This window comes from Eublepharis macularius, chromosome 4 (assembly GCF_028583425.1).
Source record: "Eublepharis macularius isolate TG4126 chromosome 4, MPM_Emac_v1.0, whole genome shotgun sequence".
Lineage (NCBI taxonomy): Eukaryota > Metazoa > Chordata > Lepidosauria > Squamata > Eublepharidae > Eublepharis > Eublepharis macularius.
The window spans coordinates 99,166,919-99,185,140 of NC_072793.1; the positions used below are offsets into that span (position 1 = coordinate 99,166,919).

The following is an 18,222-nucleotide window of genomic DNA, read 5'->3' on the forward strand; positions in this document are numbered from 1 at the left end:
CTTCTGCCACACCCAGAGGCTGTCATTCCACTCAGGGGCATGCCATTTCAGTCACAGAATGCTTCTGCTAGATCCAGGGGTGTCATTCCAATCTGACATCTGTCATTTCAGTCCAAGAGCCCATCTGATACACCCAGGGGAAATCATTCCAACTAGGGGCCTGTCATCCCAGTCCCAGAACCCTTCTGATACACCCAGGGGCCATCATTCTACTGAGGGTCCTGCTATTTCAGTCCCAGAGCCTTTCTGATACACCCAGGGGATGTCATTCCACTCAGGGGCCTGTCATTCCTGTCCCAGAGCCCTTCTGTCACACCCTTGGTCTGTCATTCCACTCAGGGGCCTGTCATCCCAGTTCCAGAGCCCTTCTGTCACACCCAGGGGCCGTCATTCCAGTTAGCAGCATGTCATTCCAATCCCAGAGCCCTTCTGTCTCACTCAGGGGCCGTCATTCCAATTAGAGGCCAGTCCCAGTGTTCTTCTTATACAGCCAGGGGTCATTATTCCAGTTAGGGGCCTGTCATTCCAGTTCCAGAGCTCTTCTGTCTCACCCAGGGGCCGTCATTCCAGTAAGGGGCCTGCCATTCCAGTCCCAGACCCTTTCTGATACACCCAGGGGACGTCATTCCACTGAGGGGCCTGTTAGTCCAGTCCCTGAATAGTCTATCTGGGCCCCTGAGACCTTTTTTCACAATCCATTCCACATTTTCTTTGCACTTTTTTTTTTTGCTGTAATGTGTTTCAAGGGAACCCATACAAGTAAATGGGTATTCTCCCATTATTTTCAATGGGCAATCCTACCATTCCTTTTAGTACATCCCTGTTTCCAGGCGGGGTTTCCCTTGACCTGGTCATCTTTTTGCATAGCTCAAGAGGACTTCAGGGGGTGGGACCTTCGGCATTCGAGGAACTTTATGGTGACGGGGTTTCCTATGCAGCCGGAGGGCCTGTGCTTCGAACCGGAAGTGTATCTCATGCACGAGATTTGCGTCGTCTGTTGCCCGGCAAAGAAACGCAGTCGGTAGAAGGCGCCTTGGTAAAAACTTACAGGTAAAACCTCTTCGGCCGCCGCCGCCTTTCGCGGAGTATGCCAGCCTCGGCTCCCACGTTTCTTACACGTAAAACGAAATAAATCGTAGCCCCCCGTTTCGGTTTAGTGCTTTACGTTGCGTTTCTTGCCATGGTTCTTTTCTCTTTCTTCGCTTCCGACAAGCAGTACTGCGTTGCAAGCTGGGGCGTGGGGGGGGGGGGGTTGGTCTAGGAAAGGGTGGCCGGCATTTTTTCTTGTTAGCGCCAACCGCAGTTTTTAGCAAAGTGCTGCTTTCAGAAAGCGTCTAGGTGTGTGTATCGGCTATTGATTTGTCTCTATTTGTCTCGCCTCGTTGGTGACGGATGATACAGTTTTTTAGAAGAAGATAAAAGCATGTCCTGTGATGCTAGTGCTTGCCCTGCTATCGTCTCTGTGCACAGGTTTTGTAGCGCACTCAAAACTATCTCATGGGGATATAGATGCAGAGAAGTTAGCCGTGTTAGTCTGTGGTAGCAAAATCAAAAAGAGTCCAGTAGCACCTTTAAGACTAACCAATTTTATTTTAGCATAAGCTTTCGAGAATCAAGTTCTCTTCTGTGTTTGACCAGTCTCTGTATCAGGCATCTGACGAAGAGAACTTGATTCTCGAAAGTTTATGCTAAAATAAAATTGGTTAGTCTTAAAGGTGCTACTGGACTCTTTTTGATCATGGGGATCTATGTACTTTCCAGCCGCCCCTGCCTTTTTCTGCCTCTTAAGTATCTATTCTCCTTTTATTGTGTCTGTTTTCCTAATCATTTAGGTGGCATCTGGATAGTCTGATCTACGTGGATCCTGAAAGGGATTTAAAAGCCCTCACTAACATGAGGAAAGATCGAACTTTTATCCTTTTCTGTTTTAATATCCTGATAATCTGTTTCTCTTATCCTCCCCACCCCGCCCTGCCCTCCTGTGCCAGTCGCTTCCATTATATCTCCTGTGTGTTAGCTTTAGTATCTGAAGAGGGAGCTCTGACCCTCGAAAGCTTGTACACTGAAAATCTTGTTGAGTTCTAAGGTGCCACTGGACCCAAATCCTGCTGTTCTACTGCAGACCAACACGGCTTCCTACCCGAAATTATGCTAGCAAGTGAACTTCAGTTTTCACTGACTTAGACGACTGTGCACACTTACATGGGAATAAGTCTAGTTCCACACAGTGGGATTTAATTATGAGTAACCCAGCATAGGGTTGTGCTCTAAATGTATGAAAACATGAACATTTTAGACTAAAACATCAACGCTTTATAACCAACTGAAGCTAAAACTGAAAACATAGAATTTGTATCTTTGCAGCATGCTGGGAATTCATATTAGTAATACTTGGTAAATTATTTGCTTCTCCACACAAACAGTCTAGTTAACTAATATGCTGCCTTTCTGCTTCATAGGAACCTCTCAAGATTAACTTAAAGCAAAAATATGCAGTTGGATAAAAGCTAAAAATACTGATGTCATTAAAACCTTAGGTAAAACATATAAGATCTGTGGCCCAGGCCATTATTACAAAATTCCCACATATAAAGCACTTCTAATGTGCAATTCTATGTAGCTCATTGTTACCTGTGGGTTAGGGGCACAGTTCACAGTGATTTCCCATTTTTATTTTTGTCATTTATTCTCGCCAGTGGGGATGCAGAGCAGCTTACACCATTCTCCTCTCCTCCATTTTATTCTCACAACAGCCCTGTGGAGTAGATTAGGGTAAGAGTGTGCGACTGGCCCAAGGTCATCCAATGAGCTTTCATGAGAGAGTGGGGATTCAGACCTGGGTCTCCCAGATCCTAGTCCAACACACTAACTGCAACATCATACTGGCTCTCATATTTCAAGTATACTGTTTGCAACTGCCATAGCGCTATATAGAGGACTGGTATCAAAGTCTGGCAACTGTTAAAGGCCACAACCTAGCAAAGGGCCTACCACAGATCAGAGAAACTTGGCCCACCCACTTCTATCGGGGAATATCATGGGGGTTCTTCAGGTCAACATTCAGTTTCCTGAGAGAGTTGGGGTGGGGGGACAGTGGCCGTGTGTAGCTCTGTCATACAAGAGAGTCTATTCTGCCTTCCCCAAGAGCACCCCATCAGAAAATGAGAAATCCTGTCAGAGACCCTGTAATCTGCAGCTCTATGGTTTCAGAATTACACTCTTATTTTGTCCAGGTGTCTTTCCAGTCAGGAATCAGAGAATGAATTTGAGGACCCTGACATTTCCTGACTCACTTAAGCTCTTCCAGCATTGATGCCAGAGAGAGATTGGTAAATAGGATGTGGGGGAGGAAAGGGCCATGGCATGGAAAAGGACAAAACAACTTGTAGCATGCTTAGTGGCTTCTTACCCAGGGCCTCTGAAACCTGAAGCTGTCCTTCGTGTACATGTTGGTTGCATGTAGAAGTTCCTTTTATGTAACAGATCTTAACTCTGAAGTGGCCTATAGTCTGGGGCACGTCCCAGTACATTTCAATAGTATTTTAACTTTCACAGAAATGTAGTTAGAATCATTGTACTGAGAAGAAAAATCTAGCGTACTTTCTGCATTTTCTAATTACATAACCACAGTTATTCATATATGTAAAGTTTATGATGACTCACTGGGAGCCAGTGTAATGATTGGCTCAGTACTGGACTAAGTCCAGCGTTCCGTGTGTTTGTATTTCCCTACCCCCAGCGTGAAGCTCAGTGGATGACTTCGAGTCAGCCTAGCATACTTGACAAGGTTGTTGTGAGGACAAAATGGAGAGGCACTGCACTTCGCCTGTTGAAGGAATGGTAGAATAAAGGTTAATTATTTCTAGCTTGTGTGAAAGTGAGCTAATTATTGTGGCTTTCTCTCTTTTTTGTAGATACTGCAGGATGAATTAATTATTTGAATGCTGAGCAAGACCAAAAGGACATCTTTTGACATTTTGCTACGTATATCATGTTGAGATTGCAATGTGTTCTGCAGTGATTATGTGTGCTGTTAGGCCAGACTGCTAATGAAGGCTTGCAATACATGGTAGTAGCTCAAAAAAAGAAGGCCTTGGAAACTGGAACAAGTTTCTGAAACTATGACAGTTCCTTTCAGCACTTTGTGCAGGAAGCTGTTGTATTTGCTTCCTCATTATGGACGTTTTGGTTCTCTCTTAAATCCTTACCATCACCTGCTAAGACAGTACTCCTTTTTAAAGACTGATCTGGTTACAGCTGCTGATCTGGTCAGCTACTGGCAAGATGTGTTTGAAGGAAATGAGATCCCTGAAGCACAGGCATCTTCTGAGTATATTGTTTCCCATGTCCTGGGAGCAAAAACAGTTAAGTGCTATAGATGAAATAGTGACTGTCTATGCAGAGTACTATAATGAATGTGTACAGATCCACCTCATGCTTGGTTCTTCAGTTCAGTGGTTTCCAGCCTTTTCAGAATGGTGACCCATAAATCCAAATTTACTTTATAAGCTGATTATAAGTTTGGCCAAAGAGATTGAGGGGGGGGGGGGTGGCACCTGGTTGAGGAGGTGTGGGAAGATGACAGATGTTGGAAAAGAGGTTGGTGGCAAGTAGATCAGTGCAATACATCTCCCACAGCAGAGAGAGGGCAGTGAAACACTGCAGGGGGCTGGACAAGAGGCGAGATGCTGTAGGAGAGGCACCAAGACACTCTCTTTCCTATGTACTGGACAGCTCCCACCTACTCTCCAGCCTTCCCCCACTTCTTCCAGCCACTATTGTGAAGTTACTGTCAGACATCTTCCCCCCCACCCGCCGCATTGTTGCAAAGGAGGAGGGCAAAGTGAGAATCAGAGAAGCTAGCAAGGAAGAAGAGAGAAAGAGAAGTGTGCAAAGGGTGAGATGCTGTTAACATTATCGCTTATGGCAGGTGAGCTGCCATTAGCAATGACTGACCTGCAACCCATTTTCAGAGGCTTCACAACCCGCTTTTGGGCCCCAGTCATCAGGTTGGGAAGCACAGCTCCAGTTAACAGTCCTGTAAAATCTGTTTTAGTTCCCTTCAATAAGCAAGAGTTATTTGAGAAGCTTTCTTCATGTGTATTTTAAGATGCTTTGCTCTCCTCTGATCAGACTTCATCAGGGATATCAGCTTTAGGTATACTGTTTGCAGTAGCATTGGGGGTACAGATTTTCCTGATAGGGTAGAAACTTAATTTTGATACCAGACAAAAAAGAATAACTGTTTATCCAAGACTGTAATTATTAAGCTATTGTGTATACCATACTGTTAGGGGAAGTTAGTTTTGCTGCTATGCATTCAGTGTTCTTAGAACTGTGTAACATCCACATTTGCTCAAGTTTTCCTAAACTTGGGAGTTTTGGCCTAGCTGTACTATAATAGGAAAGTCTGGTTTGTAAACATGCATTTTTCAGAGCTGTGTTGGCCAGGGAGGTTTAGCACTAGGATAGTAATAGCCACTCGCGTAGTTGGGAATTATTTCCAAGTACAGAATCAGGAGAGTCTCATAAACAGGAACAAGTTAAGGTTTTATTTTTTGTTTCTTTCAAATGTTCACGGTGCCTCAGATAGATGACAAAACATATGTATAGGTGGGTGGGCTAATAACAAGATTGTTTGTTTGCAGGTTTTCATTGCTTGAGAACTTAGTTTACTTTTGCACATAATTCTCTCTTCAGTTTCAGAATTTGAGTACCAGCAGCCTCTCAACTCCCCTCTCAGCAAAACAACGGGAACAGGTCCAACAGCTGTGTGCAAAACGGCTACAGAGGTGGGCCTTTTTGCTAACATGTTTCACTTTCTTAAGGAATTTGGAGGAAAACAAAAGTATGGCAATAAATGAATGGAATTGTAAGTTGGGTTTTTGAATCAATTGCTTGTACCGAATTGCCTGCAGAATGACAAGTGGCTAAAGCAGGTTACAGTTACTGGTGAGGGCTATATGATGAAAGAACCTGAGGAGCAAGATGTTGTATGGAGCCCAAGAGTGTCTTCAAGGAGATTTACAATGCCACCCTAAAATCGTTTTCCTGGGAGTAAGCCTCATTGATGATATCTGAGTAAGATTTTGAGTAGACCAGTTTAGGATTGCTCTCTTAGTCACTATTTAACTTTATCCCTCACATGTTTAGTAGTAAAAAACACTGCATCATATGATCTAGTAAGTGTACTACATAGGAAGTAGCTGCTGAGCTACACTTATCTCTCTGTGGTACAGCAGCCTTTAACTGTCCATTTACCACTTCAATAAACCATGAGCTAATTTCTTTGAAACGAAGAGGGCCTTAGCAAGAACTGAGCCAGTAGAGATGCACAAGTGATATGCAGAGCAACAAGGCTGTCAGTCAAAAATTAAGTGACCTTAAATAATTTAAATAAGGCATTTCTAGCAAAGCACACTTCTGGACAAGTGGAAGAATGTTTAACCATATGAATATTTTAATTATTTATACACGCTATTTATAGTCCACCTTTCTTACTGTGACTCAAGGCAGATTACACAGTGTAAGTCAATACAATCAATGGCTGATACATCCAACAAACAATACAATAGGGTATGGATTTCAGAAATTTGAAAACAAACGTAGAACCAAATATAGATATGAAACATTGCAGAAACAAAACAAGTAATTTCACATGAACATACTTAATGACACAAACCCTCAGTAGGAGCATATTTACACCAACAGGTATACCCACTTTCAACTTAATGTGCTGAAAAGGATGACACTATTTAATCTGTTTTGATCTATTATTGTGTGTTTCACTTAGCTGTAAATATCATGAGACTATTTTTGTGAGTTGTATACATGGTCCAAACAATACCGAATCTTAATCTGGATTCACAGTTATGCAAACATCACCAAGTTTTCAAAAAACATAATTTATTGTAAAGAAAGTTATGAGACACACAGCAGGTAGAGTTCTGAACCTGTGGGTGACTTACAATGCAATCTTAAACCAAGTCACTCCACTCTAAACGCACTGATTTCAATGGGCTTAGACTGGAGTAATTGTATTTAGGATTGCACCATTAGTTTCCTTTTAGGTTTTCCTTTCCACACTAGATCTCTTTAGTCATCCATCCAGTGATTAATATTTATTTACAATAGGATTGAAAAAATTAACAACAGTTTGAAGGTGCTATTAAATCCACCACTTACTTTTGATGCTCAGAATGTGTCAGTGGCCAAAACACCTTTTACCTGCTTGGATTATTATGCTAGATGTAGCTCTTGGATAGAGGTATGTATGCACTGATAACATCTAGATTATATTTCTGCCATGTGTTGTGTGTGAAACAGCCTTTGAAGACTACATAGGATATTCAGCCTTTTCAGATTATGGCAGCAGGACTATTGTCTAACAGTGAAACTCTAACCAGTTATACCAGTCGAAGCCAGTGGGCTAGAAGGTGTAATTCTTTTTAGGATTGCAATGTAGGTGTCTGGAATACATTATACCAATGATAAAATCTCTCTCCTGCCTTCCAAGTTTGTTTCTGGATACAATGTCAATATATGCGTTTGATTTAAAACCCTAAATGCCTTCAGATGAAGGAACCTAAAAGTGTTGCTTCTCATGTATGAATCTGTATGATCTTTAAGGTATGCTTCAGGACTCTTTAATCAGGTCTCTGGAGAGGTAGCCTAAATGATGGATGCTACCTTAGAAATTTTATTTTGGAAAGACAGAGTATAAATGAGTATTACTCATTTAATACACATGTTACTAGGGAACCTGTAATCAGTCAAAGATGCTTTGCATTGCTGTCTCAGTATTTAGCTAGGGGGCTGTCAATAATAGGATGTTCATTCATAGGGTTGCTATAAGATGGAAACTACTTGATGGTAGAGAAATACATACACACACATTCCAGAAAAACATCTTGCTGTTTGATGAGAGGCTTCCTGGCAAAACCTCTGCAGCGGCTTGTAGCAGATAGTGAAGATGGCAGAGATGGAAGCTATCCCCAAGCTAGGCAGAGGTGAAGACACCTGTAATTTTACTAGTTTTACCAGTTTTGCCCAGAAACAGGCAAGTAGTCTTCAAGAATGAAATCAAGCTGATTAGGCAGTCTTTATCAAGGTCTGTTTGATGTTACTTCTAATGATAGAGGGTGGATTACTAAAAGGCAAAGCACATGAATATTAGCCATGGCATAAGTAAGACACTTTTAATGTTCATAGGGATACCAGTACCCTTCTGCTCACACAAATCATTCAATTTCAGATGGCAACATCTAAATGTAAAGTCCAGAATATTTCACTGTCTTGTTTACAGAGCAGTCTATACCTGTTTCTCATATGTCAAGCAAGCATAGTTCACAGCATCAGCTGTCTGCCTTAATAGATAAAGCATTCCAAGATCTTCTTGTCATAGTCACAATTAGTATGATTGTTTGGTATGTCCAAATGCATCTGAGGACACTTGCACCATCCAGTTCTGCTATCAAGTGAGACAATCTGTTCTATATCTATGAATTTAACTCAGGAATTATATGGGTAGGATTTTCCCTTGATCTCTCTGCCAGTATTAATTAGCCTAAGTCATTATTGGGATAACTGTTAATTACGGTCTGCAGATTTCTTCACAGGAGACTGAAATTCAATAAGAAACCCAGGCCAGTAATTCATATGTCATTATCTAGAATCATAGAATCATAGAGTTGGAAGGGGCCATACAGACCATCTAGTCCAACCCCATGCCCAGTGCAGGATCAGCCTAAAGCATCTCTGACAAGTATTCATCCAGCGTCTTCTTGAAAACTGCCAGTGAGGGGGAGCTCACCACCTCCCTAGGCGGCTGATTCCACTTTTGAACTACTCTGACCGTGAAAAAGTTTTTCCTAATATCCAGCCGGTACCTTTGTGCATGTAATTTAAGCCCATTGCTTTGCGTCCTACCCGCTGCTGCCAACTGGAACAGCTCCTTGCCCTCCTCCAAATGACAGCCTTTCAAATATTTAAAGAGAGCAATCATGTCCCCCCTCAACCTCCTCTTCTCCAAACTAAACATTCCCAAGGCCCTCAGCCTTTCCTGGTAGGGCTCAGTCTCCAGACCCCTGATCATCCTCATCGCTCTCCTCTGCACCCTCTCAATTTTGTCCACATCCTTTTTGATGTGAGGCCTCCAGAACTGCACACAATACTCCAGGTGCAGCCTGACCAAGGCAGTATAGAGAGGGGCTATGACCTCCTGCGATTTTGACACTATGGCCCCTTTGATACAACCCAAGATTGAATTAGCCTTTTTGCCACCGCATCACACTGACTGCTCATATTTAGTTTACAGTCCACTCTTACCCCAAGATCCCTTTCGCATATACTACTGCCCAGAAGTGTATCCCCCATCCAGTATTTGTGCTTCCCATTTTTGTGGCCCAGATGTAATACTGTGCACTTGTCTTTGTTGAATTGCATCCTATTCACAGCTGCCCACTTCTCCAGAGTATTCAGGTCTTGTTGAATTTTAATTCTCTCTTCTTGGGTGTTTGCTACTCCTCCCAATTTGGTATCATCAGCAGATTTAATGAGCAGCCCTTCCAGTTCTTCATCCAGATCATTGATAAAAATATTGAAAAGTACCGGGCCCAAAACCGAGCCGTGCGGCACCTCACTGGACACGTCCCTCCAATCTGATGAAATGCCATTGACCACCACTCTTTGAGTGCGGTCCTCTAACCAGTTCCCTATCCACCAAACTGTCCTATAGTCCAGTCCACAGTCTTCCAGTTTCCCCATCAGAATGTCATGGGGGACCTTATCAAAAGCTTTACTGAAATCCAGATAAATCACGTCAACAGAGTTCCCCCGATCCAGTAAGCTGGTCACTTGATCAAAGAAGGAAACCAGGTTGGTCTGGCAAGATCTGTTAGGAACAAAACCATGCTGACTTCCCCGGATCATTGAGCGGTCCTTCAGATGCTTAGAGATTGATCCCTTTAAAATCTGTTCTAATATCTTCCCAGCAACAGAAGTCAGACTGACCGGCCTGTAGTTTCCCAGGTCATCCTTCTTCCCTTTCTTAAAGATTGGGATAACATTCGCTCTTCTCCAATCTTGTGGCGCATCCCCAGTCTTCCAGGAGGCCTTGAAGATGATGGACAGGGGTTCTGCAAGTTCTCAGGAAAGTTCTTTCAGCACTCTTGGGTGCACCCCATCCAGCCCAGGGGATTTGTATTCGTCCAGTGCAGCCAGATGCCTCTCCACAACCTCTCTGTCAATGTCAATTAGCCACTCAGGTGTCCTGCCACATTTTCTACTATCTCTAGATGTGCCTGAGTTCTTCAGGGAGAAAACAGAGGCAAAAAAGTCATTAAGCCTGTCTGCTTTTTCTCTGTCCTGCATCAGAGTTTCTCCATCTACTCCCAACAGCGGTCCAATTGCCTCTTTTACCTTGCGTTTGCTTCTCACATATCTGTAGAAGTTTTTCTTATTGTAGCGAGCCCTCCTGGCCAGACCCAGCTCGTGAGCTTTGGCCTCTCTGATGGCTGATCTGCAGTGCCTGGTAACCCTCATATACGCCTCTTTAGAGGTCTGTCCTTCTCTCCATTTCCTGAACATTTCCTTTTTCTCTTTTAGCTTATTCTGGAGCTCTCTGTACATCCACATCGGTTTCTTGGAGCCCTTACCATGTTTCTGTCTTGCTGGGATAGTGAGGGCTTGAGCTTGCAAAAGCTCATGTTTGAGAAGGGCCCACCCTTCACTCGCTCCTTTCCCTTCCAGCACACTCCCCCACGGAATGACTCTCATCAAGCCTCTGAGTTCATCGAAGTTGGCCCTACAAAAATCTAACCTACGAGTCTGGCTACAAACTTCCTTGGCTCCCCACAGCAACTGGAATTCAAGGAGGACATGGTCACTTCCCCCTAAGGTCCCCACCACCTTCATCTCATCTACCAATTCTTCCCTGTTGGTTAATATCAAGTCTAGTATGGCCAAGCCCCTTGTAGCTTCCTCCACCTCTAAAAGTCACATGGGCAGGGTTTACAGGCAGATGGAGGAAAGGATAGTACTTAAGTGGAGTAATAAAAGGGTCTATAGTTTGAGAAAAAAAGTTGGCAGGGAATGCTAAGAAATGAGACACAGCTATTCTGCGAAAATATGCAAAGTAAGTGACTGAGTTTAATAGAACGTAAGTTATTCCTTTGGAAGTGTTTCAGGAATTACAGCCTAAAATGGTTTGATGGGAACTGCCCCAACTTGTAATACAAGGCTGTTTCAGCTGAACTTTTTTGCTTCAAAAAATGGTAATCTGATTTTAATATGAAAGTGTGAAAGGCCCACAATCTGTTTTTGTGCTTGCTCAGTCTGTATTCCTCAATATGCTCAAATAAGGCAGCTACTAGTTGGCTTTTGTGAGGCGTGCCTTAATCACCCAGTGTTGCTAGGATGAATGTTCCTTATACCCAAGGGCAGAGCATGTGTCAGACCAATGTAATCTTAAGAACAAAAGACTAAAAACTGTCTGGCCTATGGTATGTTGATGGAGTCTATATGACCAGAAAACCCCTCTTTTTTCTATTCTTCAGTGGTGTCTGACTTGTGAAACTTGATGTAGGGGAGTTATCTCTCAGTCTCTCACAATTTGTTTATGACAACAAGGGACTCTTTTGTTAGACTTTGATTGTGATGTCAGAATTCTGAGGCTGTGTCTGGCGTTCAGCTCTGAGGTTGTAATTAGTGCTACCACCTTAGTCTAGGCACAGCTATTTTATGTCATAATCCAGCTTGGTACTGGACCCATCAGAGAAGAAAAGAGAACAGAATAAAAAGATGCAAGAGTCTGAGTTTAGACAGACCTATTAAGCAAGGCATATACTTTAATCATTTCATGTCTTATTCACAGTACCTTATGACACTGAAAGTTTGCTGAAATCAGTGATCTCTAATCTGCCTTTCTTAGATCTGAGTGTACCTAAGAACTGAAATTATATAACCATTCAAAACCAATAAATGGATCCTAAACTAAACATGTTGGATCCTTGCCTTAACTCAGTAAGTGTGTGCATGAGCCAGGTGGATAGAGAACAACTGCCTTCATTATCAAGTATATTTATATTATAATGTATTCTACATAGAGCTGCCTTTGAAGGGTGTTTAGAAATTTCTGTTGATTCCAAATACAGTTGTTTATAATACTGAGCTTGCTGCACACAATTCTTTTTTTGTCTTATCTCTATTGGTTACCATTGTGTTTCTGGGTTTAAAGTGCTGTTTTGAACCTTTAAAGTCTTTAAACAAAGTAAGAATAATATGAGTTACCTCTTCCTGTACCTGAATACTTAAGATCAACATTGGATTCTCTGCAACTGAGCATATGAGACAGAGCCTCAACAGTTATGACATGGTCTCCCAAGGATGGGGTTGCCAAAATCCTGGTGAAAAGTGTCCTGTTCCTTTAATAGAGGCATAATAGGATGTTAATTACCAAGTGGTGGTGTTTATCTCCATGCCATGAAAAGCTTCACTTACCTGTTTCCACACATTAAGCCTCTATTAGCATAGAAGACATTTCTTTCTCCAGGTTGCTGGCAACCCTACTCAAGGGAGGCCTGCCTGGCTTCATCCTTGCATACCTCTGGCCAGTCTGTAATGATTCAGTTGTTCTGGAAAGTGTTAGGAAAAGTACAACGGTTGACAGTTTGCTGTTGTGTCTTTCTGTGCTGACTTATTGTTTCTCGTTGTTTTTATGGTTATTGTGGGCCCTTAAGGAAATCTTCAGACTGAAAACAAGATTTTAATAAATTAAATACAAATATGCTAGATACCGTTGGAAGCATGTGTTGGGCCTTGACAATTCAGGGAGAGGAGGAAAAATAGTAATACTGCATTTTTAGAGGGCAGGGTATACAGTACTCAGATTTTTAATTTAGCTTTCTTTGATGAGTTTATAACAACAACAGCTGCATTTATATACCACTCTTCTAGACAGATTAGTGCCTCATCCAGAGCAGTGAACAAGTTAGCGTTATTATTATCCCCACAATACAGCTGGGGAGCTGAGGCTGAAAGGAGTGGCTTACCCAAGGCCACCAACTGAGCTTATGGCAGTAGTGGGATTCAGATGTAGGAAAACTGCAAATTACCTTCTTGGGAATGCAGAAAATAATGAAACCTGAGCTATGGTTGCTCCAGTATACTCCTTGATATGCTATCTGCCGCATCAGTAGTTAATATCTCATCAAATAACATTTTCAAACTCTAAGTTAGCACTGACTGTTCATCTTTCTGTCCCCCTTCACCCATTCAATATATTGCCAGTAGAGTTTTCCTTGCTTTTGTGGAAGAGGAGGGCAGTAAGATCAGCATGATCATAAGAGCCTTTGAGTTACACAATGTAATTCTCTTCCTCCTCCCCCTATTCCAGAATGCCCATCCAGTATGTCCTTGGTGAATGGGATTTCCAGGATCTGACACTCAAGATGAAACCTCCAGTTTTTATTCCTCGACCAGAGACTGAGGTAAGGCATCAGAGGCAAAATAAATTGCTTCTCCAGTGTGGCACACGTTTAAGTATGCATGCTCATTCTTCCCCGCTGTGATTTAAAGGAAGCACAGAGTGGGGCAGCAATTAAGAACTTTTTTACTTATTCATCTTGCAATCTTACAGGTGATCCTTATTGCTTGGCCCAAAAGAAAAATGATGGCTTCTCTTGTCCCAGCAAAAAGCCCAGAGTAGCATGCTTCATCATAGTCAGTCACAGCAGGCGATGGGTAGAAAATCTTTGGGATTCAGTTGCTTTTCCTCTTCCTTGAACAGTATTGAAATATATTTTCTATGGGGCAGCGGTTCTGGTGTGTGAAGTTCTTATACGTAGATGTAACATATAAAGCCAGCAGCGAAAAGCCAAACTAGCTGTGATGGTATCCTCAGGGCTGCCAAGAGAACACCACCACAATCATAAAGTAATTTAAAAATGTTGCGAGGGCCCAGTCCTGATAGCACAGCTCTCTTGTCCCCTTTCCCCAGCATGCCTTTTCAGCCATGAGGGTGGGTGAGTGGCATTTCAGCACTTGATAAGATGGGGGGGGGGACAAGAGCACTTCATCCTACTGTAATGCGAGTCAGCACAGGATTGGGCCCTTGTGGCATTTGAAGGACTTTTAAATAATGGTGGCATCCTTGTGGCAGCCATGAGGATGCCATCACCTCTATTTGGCCCTAATCTGTGCAAACATTTAAATGTGAGCCTGAAAATGAAAATTTTATAGCATTGGTAATCAAAGTTGTGGAGTCTGTATGTCCTTGTGCTGGTATGAACTTGAAAAGAAATGTCAGTTTGGTCTGTAAATGTCAACACAGTTGTGGGAAGTGGCTTTGCTTGCTAAGATAGACTCTTGATTGGATGGATGACAGCTAAACTTGAACAAATCAGGTTAGATATGCTGGCTTCTTCCTAGCTGCTGCAGAGTCTGTGCCCGCTGCAGAGTGTGCTTCCTGTCTAAGCTTGCTCAAGATCAGTGTTTTTCAAGGGGCAACAATGTGCCTAGCACCAGAGGAAGCACCCTGCAGCCAAAGAGAAGTGCATGCAGAACAAAGGCAGGGGATATGATACTACATTTGAATTTCTTGCCAGGCATCTAGAAACTTGCTGCTTAACCAACAGAAAGTAAATTGTAGTTTTCAAGTTTGTGTTGGCCTTCAAATTGGATCCTGCCTTATTGTATGGCATGGGAATACACTGAGATTCTTGCAGATTTACAGTTCTGCCCCATCTTCAAAGCATCTACTAATCATGGGTATGCAATTGCCAGACAAAGAGAGCTTTGCACTGGGACCTCACTTTGCTATGTGTGGCTATTGCTGCTTTCAGAGCACTGCTCTTATTGCCCTGATGCAACCAATTGCCTCCAGTCATTAAACAAATGCCAACTGTGTGCTGCAGATAATAGTTGTAAGAACAGCATAGCACAGCACAGCTAAAATTCTTTGCTGAATTTTATACTCTATATCAAGCAAGGTTTGTGGGCTATTGAATACACGTCACGAGTTTTTTTTTAAGTTTGAACATGTGTGGTAATTTTGTGACGTTGTGACGGAATTTCTTTGTTAGACTAAGAAACCCCGCCCTCTCTGTGCTGCCATTTCAAACCCAAACTTTTGAAAGTAGCGCCAAGTGTTGTTGAGAAATGATTACAGCTTGACCTTTTTACTTGCAAGAAAGATAACACAAGACTGCCTACAGTGAAATTAACACCTACCCATGCTTTCAACCCTCCCCCCCCCCCATTTGATTTATGGAATGATCTCTGACTTCCTCTCCTCTCCCACTTTTTTTTGCTGTTCTCTGCAATCAGAGTAGAGAAAAAAAAGAAAGTGAGTTCCACGCAGCAAAGGCTACAGGACGGAAACAGGTGTGTGGGGAGGGGAAGGGTGAACCACTCCATTTAGCCAGGTCCCAATTGAACAACTGCAAGAAAATAATCTTGGTTTGTGGTAGGGAAAGCTCCCTTCTCCACGAAGCCGCTGTTCTGCTTGCTTTGTGTACTTGCACATCCACTCATCACAAGGGACTGCTAAATGCCCACGATTCTGTTTTAAAGTGCTTAATGAATTTTGTACATAGTTTCAAAATGCTGCAGCATTACTGCCCTTCAGAAATACTTTTTAAAAAAATCAGCTGAGGAGGGAGGGGGCCAGAGCCCACCCCAGCTCCACTCACCTGGGAGGGAAGCAGAGGGGGCAAGTGACAGGCACAGCTGATCTGCTGCTCGCTGCTGCCTGCCCTGGCTTCGCTTGCTGGGCGCCATGTGCAGCGCATAACCCCCCCCCCCCGCCCGCTTATCCAAGCCCCAGTTCCTCAGGAGTAGAGGACGAATGCCCTGGATCCCCGACACTTCCCGCCTCCCTCCCTTGTGCTCTGCACCCTTCTTTCTCCACTCGGACCAAGCCGGGCCAGACGGAGGATGCTGCACCACACTGCCAACGAACATACTTTAGAAAAAACTTAGCAAAAGAAGCATTAGGGGAGCTGACAAGGGTGGGTGTGGTTAAATCTGCATACAAAAGGACCGAAAGGGGGAGGCTTAAGAGAGGCAAAACCGTTCACATAGGCATACCCTGCACCCAGCGCAAGTTGGCGGCTGAGGCCAAAAAAAATTCACCATATGTCCACAGCCAGATACCCCGGGGGGGGGGGGGGACTGAAAAAAAGTCTGGAGTGGTGTCACATGATCACCTTGGGAATGTAAAAGGCAGTCAAACATGCGATGCGAGATGCGAAACAGGAAGTTACCATGCTGTAAGACTGAGTGCAAAAAGGGATTTGGTCCATATGCTTGTAGAATTAGTAACTACTTATGCTGACGTAGCTTCAAATCTGTCTTGTGCTGTGTTTGAGTTTGCTAAAGAAAAAAATGGACTCCCAGCATTCATACTTTGTCTAAACAAACAAAATATAGTGATGTACCTTTTCATCTCAAATGCAGTTGAAGTTCTGCCCCCGTCTTCACTTAGATACCCACACCCACAAACCCAAAGTCTCTAGGATTGGCTGCATTCCCGCCCTGTGTTAATTTTGAATACAATATAAATACCCTTCAGAAGTTCTTCCAGTAGCTGAAAGTGCTTGAATGAAGTGGTTGATTGGGTGGGGGGGATTGGATATAATATTATATTTTAAGTGATTTATTTTTTACAGTCCATGGGTCCCCAACTTTTTGACCTGCGTGCAGCTTTGACAGTCTAGAATGGGCTGGTGGCCCAACTAGGAAATGGTTTCCGCGAGGGGTGGGGCCCACCAGAAAATATCAGGGAGTTAGGTTAGGTGTTACTCTTCAACAGTTCAGGCAGAAGATTTGTTTAACAGGTGCCTTTTAAAAAGTATATACTGTTTTAGAATATTTTCTTCAATATACACAGCTTGCCTTCAGTCACAGTGAAGATCCTTGTGGTGTTGTTATGGCAGGCAGCTGCTGCCAAAGCGATATTTTTAAAAATCTGCACAGCCAATCAGATCTCCAATGGCAAGTCAGAAGCCCAGCCGGGCAAAACCCCAATCTGGTCCTTCCCACTTTCTAAAATCACTTAGCGAGTGCAAAGAAAGGTGTTGGCAGATGCCATAGCACCCACAGGCACCATGTGGGGGATCCCTGTTATAGTCAAACAATTAAAATTAAACTAAAACTTTCTAGAGGTTTTCAAGCAGAGTCTTAGTAGCCATCTCATAGGAATGCTGTAATTTCCTCACTCGAGCCTTTGAGGGGTGGGGGTGAAGGGGCTAATAAGGGCTCTTTAGACTGTAACTGCATAAACTTCAAAGCTTTACTTGGAAATTGTTTTTATTGGGATATTTGTAAATATTTTAAGACATGACAGTTCAGTGACGTAATTATTTAAATTTAAAGGGGAAAATTAATATACTAAAACCAACATCACAATTGTATTTGTTATGGTGTGCCTGATAGAGAGTCATAGGATGCTAAGTAAGTCCCCATCAGCATATCTTTAAAATGCACCAGCTGCGGGGAACTAACATTGGTATAATATCATCATGGTGCCATCACAGTGGTGATATCAGCTGTTTACTTCAGAGGCTGGTTCAACCAGGTTCTGCTTTCAGATTTGAAGGGTATCCAAGAAGATGCCAGTCACTTGTGATAAGAATGGTGCTTTAATATATCAAGGTGTTTCCAAGCAAGGTGATAGATAGAAACAAAGCAAACTTACATCTCTTCAGGGTCTGGGGCCTCTGTAACAACAGTAGATGAATTCTTGACCCACATTTCTGGCAGCACCTGCAGTTCTAAGCCCAACTAAAGAAGGTTAAAGAGCTAGAGATAAGTGCAAATTTATAAGCTAGACTTTACTCTCAAAACAACTGCAAGCAGTCAAGGAGCTAACTAAGCACCTGTCAGAAGACTTGACACAGATTTAGCCTTTATAGCACTTCTTATGTAAACTATGCACTCAGAGCATGATTCATTTCTCTAACTAAGCATTTCTTTTGCTTTACACACACTAGGCCGCAGTCTGTGTGTGCATGAGTTCATGAAAAGGACTAGAAATATGCAGTCAGGGAACCTGTGAATGATTCACTATCAGTGGTTTTCTTTATCTGTTCTGATGTGAAAAGAACATGTCTACTGCTGTACGGGCAAGAAATGGGCTACACTGCAGGCAGGTTATCTATTAGTTTAGGGTACTACAAAGAATTTAGGAAATAACCATAGGCGGTATTTAGCAATCATGAACAA

At 42.9% G+C, this 18,222-nt stretch overlaps 1 protein-coding gene across 1 annotated transcript in view; it reads left to right on the plus strand.

Moving 5' to 3' along the window:
- Nucleotides 1-986: 986 nt before the first annotated feature.
- HEMK1 (HemK methyltransferase family member 1) overlaps nt 987-18,222 on the plus strand; it is a 67,856-nt gene continuing 50,620 nt past the window's right edge. The window contains exons 1-4 of the mRNA XM_054978643.1: nt 987-1,050; nt 3,915-4,364; nt 5,701-5,792; nt 13,394-13,487. Of these exons, the coding sequence (XP_054834618.1) occupies nt 4,122-4,364; nt 5,701-5,792; nt 13,394-13,487 (429 nt within the window). The 5' untranslated portion in view covers nt 987-1,050; nt 3,915-4,121. The remainder of the gene's footprint in view (nt 1,051-3,914; nt 4,365-5,700; nt 5,793-13,393; nt 13,488-18,222) is intronic.